The sequence below is a fragment of the Manihot esculenta genome, chromosome 11 (genome assembly GCF_001659605.2).
Source record: "Manihot esculenta cultivar AM560-2 chromosome 11, M.esculenta_v8, whole genome shotgun sequence".
Classification (NCBI taxonomy): Eukaryota; Viridiplantae; Streptophyta; class Magnoliopsida; order Malpighiales; family Euphorbiaceae; genus Manihot; species Manihot esculenta.
Genome location: NC_035171.2, coordinates 8,722,011 through 8,733,030, shown reverse-complemented (window position 1 = coordinate 8,733,030; position 11,020 = coordinate 8,722,011). Strand labels below are relative to the sequence as shown.

Sequence of the window (11,020 nt, the reverse complement as noted above, 5' to 3'; positions counted from 1 at the left end):
AAAGTAATTTCCCTATACTATTAATAATAATATAGATTTTCTTAAAAAAATATCTAAATTTATTTAATGCAACAACAAACATTGTTGTTAATATTTTTTCTTAAAAATAAAATAAATATTAATATTTTTTTAAAAATAAAAAAATATTTTTATTCTATAAATATATGAATTATAATTTTCACATAATAAAATTTATAGTTTTATATTTTTTATCTTATTATCATTAAATTTTTTCTTTTTTGTCTATTACCATAAGTATATAATTTTTATGTAACTTTTTGAAATACCAATATTTGAATATTCCAATTTTTTCAAAATAAATCTATTACAATAATTCTTTTACATTGATAATTGATATATCAATCTTAAATAAAAAAATTATAATTAATAAATTATTTTAAATAATATAAAAAAATTATTTTAAAACAACATTAATTAAAAATCTCTCATTATATTATGTAAATATTTACATATAAAATAAAATAATATATATAAATTTATTTTACCTTTTAATTTTAAACAACAAATAATATAAACAATTTAATTTAATTTAATTTTTTATTAAGTAATTGATAAATATTATATATTATTGACTAACTTCATTATAAAAAAAAAGTAAATAAAATTACTAGATTCTATCTCTATTGTTATCCTATAATAAGCTAATAAATTATTTTTTAGCATTTATTATTTTAATTATAAATACATTAATTAAATAAAATAAAATAATTATTATTTACAGTAAAAAAATCTATTAAGTTTTAATATAAGTTTTTTATTTAAGAAGAATTTTTCAGTATTTTATTAAATAAATTAAAATGAAATTATTAAATAATATAATTTCTATGTTAAAATTATTATTATTGTTATTATGTATAGTATAATAATATTTTTATAATTATATATATTATATTAATTGAATAAAAAAGAGCTAATTATTTTTAAATAAGGTTATATTTAAAAAAAGGAGAAAGAGAGAGAGAGAATAAAGAATGGAGTTCACCTCCCTTCTCTCCCTGTTCATCGTCTTACTGACCGAAGCATAGAAGCCAAAACCTCTCACGCTCTACTTTGCTATTAGGTTATCATACAAATGCTTTCTTCAACCTTTGCTCGACGCCTAAACCCTACTCAAATCCTCCGCAATTTCACTGCTCACTGTCTGTCAACAAAACCCACTTCTCATTTCCCGTCCGAAACTCCAAAACCCCAACAAAACCCACAAAATTTCGATACCAGTACCGTTATCGAGACCCTCTCATGCTACAACAACGACTGGAAATGCGCCTTGGATTTCTTCAACTGGGTCGAAACCGAATGCGAATTTAAACACACTACAGAGACTTACAATCGCATGATTGACATTTTGGGTAAGTTCTTCGAATTCGATCTCTCATGGGACTTGATTCAGAGAATGAGAAAGGTTCCTAATTCAGTGCCTAATCATCTCACTTTCCGTATATTGTTTAAGCGATATATATCTGCCCATCTTGTTAAAGAAGCTATAGACACTTATGATAGATTAGAGGAATTCAATTTGAAAGATGGAACATCGTATTGTAATCTTATCGATGCTCTTTGTGAGTTTAAACATGTTATAGAAGCACAAGAATTATGCTTTAGAAAGAACTTCGAAGAGAATGATGCAATAGATGCAAGGAATAAAACAAAAATTTATAATATGATTTTACGGGGGTGGTTTAAGATGGGGTGGTGGAGTAAGTGCAGGGAGTTTTGGGAGCAGATGGATAGAAAGGAAGTGTATAAGGATTTGCATTCCTATTCAATATATATGGATATACTGTGCAAAAGTGGGAAGCCATGGAAGGCTGTGAAATTGTACAAGGAGATGAAGACAAAGGGAATAAAGCTAGATGTTGTGGCATATAATACGGTTATTCATGCTGTTGGTCTATCAAAGGGTGTGGATTTTGCAATGAGGTTGTATCGTGAAATGATGGAGTTGGGTTGTATGCCTAATATTGTGACTTGTAATACTATTATAAAGCTTCTGTGCCAAAATGGGAGGACAACGGAAGCATATTATATGCTCGACGAAATGCGAAAGAAGGATATTGCACCAGATGTGAGAACGTATCATTGTTTTTTCGGTGGTCTTATGAGGCCCAAGGAGATTCTCTGGCTGTTTGACAGGATGATTGAGAGTGGGGTTCGGCCAAGGATGGACACTTATGTGATGCTTATGAGGAAGTTTGGGAGATGGGGATTTCTTCGACCAGTTTTTCTACTGTGGAAGAAGATGGAAGAACACGGTTGTAGTCCAGATGAATTTGCATACAATGCATTGATTGATGCTTTGACTCAAAAGGGTATGTTGGAGATGGCCAGGAAGTATGAGGAGGAGATGCTGTCGAAAGGGCTTTCTCCTAAGCCAAGGAGGACAATTTACGGAGAATGAATTGATTAAGGACTAACATTGTGGAAGGAGGATAGTTTTCGTACATATATTCAGAATCATCCTTGGCAAGAGAGTTTGCTGCAATAGATGTCTTAAAATGGAATGTCCTGCTTGCAAGTGAATGTTAAAGCATTTTCCAGTTAGAAACAAGAGCTGGCATGATCTAGTGTTATGCTCTTGAACCTTTGCTGCAGACGAGTATGGTGGAGATGGCATGGGAATATGGAAGTATGCCAGCTGGAGTGCAGTTCTCTCCCTAATTTTGTTGTAGGTTTTGAGCTGTGACATGTTCTGTAAGTATCTTCACTTCATTGTCACAACATTTGGCTTGCACTTATTATATCCCAATTCCCTATAACAGGATCCTATAAATTGTGGCATTTTAGATGGTAAAGAACAAGGTGGTGGATTTCAGGCTTTCAGCAGAGGAGGCAGTGATATGGAGGAGCGAAATTCGTGTTTTTTACTGATGTTCATATCCATCCTGCTTGGATTAATATTACTCTTTTCTCTTCACCAATTCTATAGCTGAGGAAATAGTCATGGTAGAAGTGGAGTAAGCTGGAAATTTGTATGCAATAAGCAAAATCTGGGATGGTGGATTTCAAGGTATACTCCTGTGGAGGTCTTTGAATAATTATTTGACTTGTTGATCAATTTTATGAAGCATTTAACCCAAGCTTTAAAAATGTGAGATTGAATTTTGAAAGCGCTAACGGGATTGTATGATTCAGGTTATATTGGTACCCTGGTTGGAATCTTTTATATGTTGTCAAAAACGCAAGGTTTTCTTAGTTATTTTAAGTTTTTGAAGATGCCTTCTCAACCTACCATTTGGTAGATTGAAAATATAATTAACTTATTTTTATAAATAAATGGGTCTTTTTATATCAAGGTAGTAACATATACTCCCAAGGTCTTTCCCATTATCATTCCTAAGCACATGTGCAAAAATTATAATTTTCATGATAGATTTATCTTATCATGTAATTACATGCTGTATAGCTGGAGCACATATAAAATTGATGGAATAGCAAGCCACTAAACAATAAATATGCCTCTAAGTACCCAGAAGAAACTGCATTTTAATTCAGTTCTCCATATAGCAAGAACGTGTCGATCTTCTATCCAATCCATCATGTCCTGGAATCCAAGTCCAAACTTTGATGAGCATCTATGGATAATCAACATTCGTAGATCTCTTGAAGAAGAGCTTGAAAATGATTCTGAAGTTCCTGTCTCCATTTTCAATGTCCCCAAAATCCTGATGGCTACTGATCCAGATTCCTATACTCCACAAGAGGTTGCTATTGGTCCTTACCATCATTGGCGTCCTGAGCTCTACGAGATGGAGAGATACAAGCTTGCCGCGGCGAAAAGAACCCAGAAACAACTCCAGAACCTCAAGTTTCAACACATTGTTGATCACTTGACGAAGCTTGAGCCGAGGGTTCGAGCTTGTTATCACAAGTTCTTGGATTTTAGTAATGAAACTTTGGCTTGGATGATGGCCATTGATGCATCGTTCTTGCTGGAGTTCCTGCAAATCTACGCCGTCAAAGAAGGTATGGCTATTAATACAGGAGTTTCCTCAAGAATGTCTCATTTGGTTGATTATGCAGGGACAAAATCAGCTCATAATGCTATTCTTAGAGATATGGTGATGCTTGAGAATCAAATTCCGCTCTTTGTATTGAGAAAGATCCTGGAAGTTCAATTCTTTTCCTTAGAAACAGCCGATGAATTGCTGCTTTCGATGCTAGTGGGATTTTGCAATGAGCTTTCACCTTTCAAGCTGATGAATGACATGCAAAAACTCCCAGTTTCTCAATCTTCACACTTGCTAGACTACTTGTACATAATGATTGCGCCGACGGTGGAAGCCCCGGCAGTGCCGGAGATAGATGAGTCGGAGGAACAAGGAGAGGCCATGCAAAGCAAAGGATCGTATGGGAATTCAAGTCACGTAAAAGATCTCTTCAGTGAGATATGGAAGCTAATATCAAAGCTAAACAAAGCTCCAATACAACTTCTGAAAAGATTAATATTTTCTAGACCTGTTAAACTCATTCTGAAATTGCCATGGACAATCCTCTCCAACCTTCCTGGAATGTCCGTTCTGAAACAACCTATTCAATACCTGTTCTTCGCTCAAGACAAAGAAGAACTGAAACCAGAGAACGATCTCGGCTCCAGCAATGAAGTTAACAAGCCGCCGTTGGTGGAGGAGATCACAATTCCTTGTGTCACTGATCTTGCCAACTGCGGTGTCCGTTTCTTACCCACTACTGGTAACATCTCAAGCATTAATTTTGATCCTAAGACAGTTTCATTTTACCTTCCCATTGTCAGCTTAGACGTGAACACAGAGGTCGTATTGAGAAACTTAGTAGCATACGAGGCATCTAATGCATCAGGACCGTTGGTTTTTACACGTTATACAGAATTAATGAATGGGATAATCGATACAGAAGAGGATGTGAAGTTTCTTAGAGAAAAGGGTATTATTCTGAACCATTTAAAGAGTGATGGAGAAGTTGCAGAACTGTGGAATGGAATGAGCAAATCCATTAGACTAACTAAAGTGCCATTTTTGGACAAGGTGATTGAGGATGTTAACAAGTATTATAATGGGAAATGGAAGATCAAAGTTGGGAACTTTATGAAACGTTATGTATTTGGTTCTTGGCAGTTTCTTACATTTCTTGCTGCAATTTTTCTTTTGATGTTGATGACATTGCAAGCTTTTTGCTCAGTCTATAGCTGCGGTCGCTTATTTCATCATGTTAGTGGTACCACTTAAGTTTGACAATTGTATCAGCTGCTGCATGCATGGCTACTTCCAGTAATCCTTCTGTTTCCTTTCCTTTCCTTTCCTTTTCTTTTCTTTTCTTTTATTTTCTTTTGATCTCAATGGAAAGAGAAAAAAAATTGTCTTCTTTTGTGATCTATGAGAGTATTTGATTGTAATGGTGACAAGATTGTATTAATTATATTTTTTAATAAAGTTAATTGAGTGTTTAATCTCGTATTTTAAAAAAAAATTCGTATTATTTTATTTCACTCGCATTATTTTTGTTAATGGCTTAAAAAAATATAGTATATATTTTTATATTTTAATTTAAATGTATTAATTTTATATTTTTAATTAGTTATAATTATAGTTTCAATTTAAAATAAAAATATAAAATTAAAATATACTTTCCTACTTCAAAATTAAATTTTATATTTAAATCATATCTTAAATTTCTCATAACTTTGAACATCACATTTAATTCATATAAAATTTAGTTTTAGATCTTCATTGACATATGCTATTTGTACAAAATTTAAAATTATAACTTTTAATTTAAAATAACCAAACGTGAAAGTTTTTTTTTGTTTTATCAAGTAGCTTTTTTTAATAATCCAACTTGTCTAAATATATTTGCAAATTGAGAGTTTTTAAATAAGCAAAAGTATAATTTAATAAAAAATGAAAAGGTATGGTGGGAGATATCCATCCAAAAGTCCAATAGAAGAGACAAACCCTCGAGAACATTCAGACACTAACAGCACTTCCTCTGCATAAAACAACAAAAGAAACAGCGCAACGGAAAATTATTACTTAATATAAAATAACTTATTAAATTTGATAAGAATAGGTTGTCTTTCTCTTATTATAAAATAAAATAAAATAAAATAAAATAATTGATAGGGGTGTAAACGAACCGAGTCGAGCCGAGTTTTAAAGGTTCAAACTTGGTTCGTTAAAATTTTTTCGAGTTCGAATCGAATTCGAGCTCGAGTCGAATTCGAGTTCGAATCGAATTCGATCTTTACTCATATCGAATTTGAGCCGAGTATTAAGAAGTTTAAGTTTGGTTTGTTTAGCAAACGAGTTTAGACGAGTCGAGCTTTTATCGAGTTGAGTCTCAAATAGTTCATGAGTAATTTAATTTATTTACATGTATAATGAATTTTAGTTTAAAACTAATAAGTTTAAAACTAAAATAATTTTAGTTAAATAAGTATATCTACAAATTAGCATGTAAACTTATAGTGATGAGTTTTTAAATTTTAATGATCTAAATATATGCAAGTTTAAGAGTGTAACTAAATTATATAGAGCTGAATTTTAAAAAATTCAGATTTAGCTCATGAGTTTATTTCTCTTATAATAGTAATTTCAGTTTACGTAACGAGACTGTTTACAAGTCTATTAGCGAGTCTGCTCATGAACTCAGAAATGAGTCAATCTCACGAGCCTTAACGAGCTAAATACTATGGAGTTCAAGTTTGGCTCGTTTACCAAACGAGTTTAAAAATTAAGTTCGAGCTTGACTCGTTTAGAAATCGAGTCGAACTCGATCAAGATTTTATCGAATCGAATCTCAAATAGTTCATGAACGGTTTAATTCATTTAAACACCTAAAAATTGAACCTGTGAAATTTGCAAGCATGTATATATATATATTTGAGTGGTTATTATTGAGGTAGAGACAAAATCAATATTATGTGGATAAAATGAATCTGACTTAACTTTATCGCAAAAGCTAATTCGAGGATAGGATTATCTAAATCCTTAATTAGCAGTAAATACATGGAGCAAAGCTAATAATAATTTAAAGAATAATATATAGGAATACCTTTGAAATAAAAAATTTTTTTCATAAATAAAAGATAAGTGATTAATTTTTTATATAAAAAAATGAGATATTATAATTTTTAATTTTTAACAATTAGTGAATTTGTGGTTTTCATTCATTATTTTTCTTATTTATTATTATAGTAAATAATTTTAATTTTTTTATATTTTTTAATGGCCAAAGTATTTTTTTAAGTGATCAATTTTTTTTATAAAAAATGAGAGATTATGATTTTAATTTTAAAAATTTAGTAAATTTGTGGTTTTTATTCATTATTTTTCTTATTATTATGGTAAACAATTTTAATTTTTAAAATATAAAAATTAATGTTCCATAAATATAAAAATACACTAGATAATTATTACAAAAGTTGATTGAATATTAAAAAAAAGAGAAAGAGAGAAAGGGATGGAGGAAGGGAAGGAACGTGTGAATTTGATGGCTTCCCAAAGTGTTTAATGACTGCGCCGACATCAAATGTCAATCGCACATCGGTTAGAAGAAACATTTTTAATAATTTATACAATCCATGCTTCGACTGTCGAGCTAACTAGCGCGGGCTTGTCGCTCAAGTGAGGGCCATGAAGTGATGGGATGTTGCGTCCAGCCCAGAAGGTTGGATTCCGTCTTACTAAGTTCTGGCTTGCCCCTTTCCAAGCTGGAGACCCGAGCGAAGGCTTTTGGGCCTCTCCTGGTTCTTAGGGCAGATGGGCTGTGCCTAATTGGACATCACTTTCTTGTTTTTTTATATGTTAATTTATTTACATTTCTTAGAGTTGTACTAAGAAAAACGATATATAAAACTTACTGCTTATATTAATTATAATTTATATTATGTTGAATTTTTTGAAAAAAAAATTAAATACTATTTTGAGGTGTAAGAAATAATATTATAAAACGGGAAACTTGAAAATTAAGGTTGTTTAATAGAGAGTTTGAGAACTGTGAGAATTGATAATTTGAGAGAATTAGATAATGTTAAATTTAAATATTGTTTTAAGGTATTTATAGTAAAAAAAATTTAGCTTATAAAAAATAATTTCCCATTTTTCTAAGAAATTTTAGTTTTATTTTGTATGGAAAACAAATAAAAATATAAAGAATGCGTTACAAATTAATAATAAAATTTACTTTCTAATTTAAATAATAAAAAATATTCCTTAATCTTCAAAATACTTGTACCCTTTCACAATTTCTTAAAAGCCTACTCAAAAAAAATTTTACAATTTTTTATAATTATATCTTAAATTTTAAATCTTAGAAAAAAAAATAAATTTTTTTATATTTTTCTCAATTTTAATTATTAATTTCAATCATTTTTTTATTAAAAATTTTTTAATCAACATATCATACCACATAAAAAATATTAAATAAAAAAAAATCTAAACATATACGTTAATTATATTTATATCTAAAAGTTTAAATTTTGAATAATAAATTTAATTTTTTTAATTTATTAAATTTAAAAATTATAGCAAATTATAATATAATTTTTTAAAATTTTATATTCATAAAATATATAGTCTTTTAATTTAAATTTTATTTTATTTTATTTTATATTTATAATATATAATATTAAATAAATATTTACTACAAATAAATTTTTATTAAATAAAATATCACATATAAATATTATATATTAAAATATTTATAATCACCATTTTATACATATTTTTAATATATTAAAAAATTATATTTTATATTAATAATATTAAATAAAATAAAATATTATGTGTTTTAATCTGCAAAATTTTTCCTTTTATCATTTTTCTAAAAACTTACATCTTTTAAGCACATTTCCCAAAAGTTATTGAAATATTTATTATTTTATTTTATTCATCTATATAATAAATAAATTTGTGATATAAATTAATTTATTAATGTATCGAACAAACACCTTATATTAATAATATCAAATGAAATGAAATATTATATATTTTAATCTATAAATTTTTCATATTTTAAGTCTATAAATTTTTCATATTTTAAACTTTTATTAAATTATAATATATGTATATAAATGAGATTGAAAAGTAAATAATAAAATTAAAAAAATAATATTATGAAAATAAAAATATATATTTAAAACTATTTTATTAGTCAAATAAAATTTTAAAAATTATATTGTAAGTTATCATTAACTTTTGAGATTTAATTTAGGTGTCTTAATTATAATAATAACAAATTAAAATAATTTTAATTTTATTATTTAAAATTATGTATAGAATGGTAAATTTTCAATAGGAATATGTTCAAATTTGACTATATACTTTTTTTTCCCATGACTATATAAGTTTAATTTTATTTTTTTAATTATATAAATTCATATCTTTAAATTAAGGGCTAAATAAATTTAAACATAGTAAAATATTAATATTTTAATATGTTTGAATTTACTTGACTATAATACAAAATTATAGATATATTTAATTAAAAAATTTAAAATTAAGCTTATTGGAGCCGAAAAAAAAATACAAGGGTTTGGGTTTATTTCCTTGTTCCACTCCTATGCCATGCCCATGCAGGTATTTATTTATTGAGATGACGAATTTTTATGCGATTTTTCTATTTATTTTTGTAAGAAATTACAATAAATGCATGAAACGTGTGAATTCGATGGCTTACCACAGTGTTATGACGCAATGGATTTTTCTAAAATGGGTATTGAAATGGTACATGTTCCAAGCTGCTTAGTGGCACTGGAGGCCGCTCCTACATGAAGTCTCAATCCCACATCGGGCAGAAGAAATTTTTTTCAATAATTGATAGAATCGATGCAAACGCTTGTTGACTGCCGAGCTCAGTAGCGCGGGCTTGTCACCCAAGTGGGGGTTATGAGGTGATGGGACGTTGTCCCAGCCCAGATGGTTGGATTCGGTCTGGCTAATTTCTGGCTTGCCCATTCCAAGCTGGGAGTTGAACCATGGGACTCAAGCGAAGGCTTGGCTCTCCTGGTTCCTAGAGCAGAGGGTACCGCGTTAGGCTGGCTTCACAGAGCAGCGACCACCTCTCGCTCCTGGCAGTGGAAGGATTACAGGCCGGTTGTCAAACGAGTCCGCATGGCCTGATGGGTTGCCTAATTGGACCATCACTTTTTTTTATTTTTAATTCAAATGAAAAGAAAACTATATTTGGAAGATAAAAAGAGTAATTAGTTTATCAATTTAAAATAAATTATACATAAAATAAACAAACTGAATTTTTTTTATTAAATCTAAAAAATAATTTATTTGATTTAAAGTCATTAAAAAAAGAGTCCGATTATATTTTTCCAAATTTACTTTCTTTAAATACAGTATAGGTAAGCCATTCGAGTAGGTAATTTTAAATATTTAAATAAAGAAATGAGATTCTCTGTCCATTTTTACAAGTAATTCTCAAGTAAAATCTAACAAATTTAGTTAAGTTCAAACATCAGCACCAAAAATATGTATCCATCACCTAATCAAACTCAAGAAATTACTCCTTATGTTTCGCTCAATCTAAAATTTTTTAAGAATAATTTTGTTCCATTCAATATAAAACTTCTTAAATTATTATTTTGCCGTTACTAATATTGAATGTCACCAATAATTTTTTATAAAAAAAAGATAAAACAATCATTATTTTGGTCTGTGTGATGAGCTAAAAAGTTTTAGTGGAACAAAAGGAGTAAATAATAATAATAATAAGAGAAAATTATTATTTAATTTATAATATAAAAAAAATTCATTAATTAATTTTTTAATTTTAAAAAATATATTAATATTATAAATTTTATTAATTAATTTTTCTATTATTGGCTTTGTTGAGAAAAATATAAAATGCTATCAATTTAAGGATTAATAAATTTAATTTTTATAAAATTAAAAAATCAACTAATAAATTTTATATATTATAGAAATTAAATAATACAACATTTAATATCTAAAATTAACAAAAGACTGATTAGTAAATTTTCTCATTAATATCAATGGACTAACTAATGAGTTTC

General features: G+C 28.5%; 2 protein-coding genes across 2 annotated transcripts; both read left to right on the top strand.

Annotated features, from left to right (window-relative positions):
• Positions 1-966: 966 nt before the first annotated feature.
• LOC110626935 (pentatricopeptide repeat-containing protein At1g80550, mitochondrial) lies at positions 967-3,108 on the top strand. Its single transcript, XM_021773129.2, has one exon. The coding sequence runs from the start codon at positions 1,094-1,096 to the stop codon at positions 2,417-2,419; it is 1,326 nt and encodes a 441-aa protein (XP_021628821.1). The 5' UTR covers positions 967-1,093; the 3' UTR covers positions 2,420-3,108.
• A 220-nt stretch (positions 3,109-3,328) lies between these two features.
• On the top strand, positions 3,329-5,445 carry LOC110626933 (putative UPF0481 protein At3g02645). The gene has a single exon (XM_021773128.2). The coding sequence runs from the start codon at positions 3,474-3,476 to the stop codon at positions 5,220-5,222; it is 1,749 nt and encodes a 582-aa protein (XP_021628820.1). The 5' UTR covers positions 3,329-3,473; the 3' UTR covers positions 5,223-5,445.
• Positions 5,446-11,020: the final 5,575 nt, after the last annotated feature.

What these genes read in the sequence shown, in the direction of transcription:
- LOC110626935 (XM_021773129.2), top strand. Translation starts at nt 1,094, where the DNA reads ATGCTTTCTTCAACCTTTGCTCGACGCCTAAACCCTACTCAAATCCTC.
- LOC110626933 (XM_021773128.2), top strand. Translation starts at nt 3,474, where the DNA reads ATGCCTCTAAGTACCCAGAAGAAACTGCATTTTAATTCAGTTCTCCAT.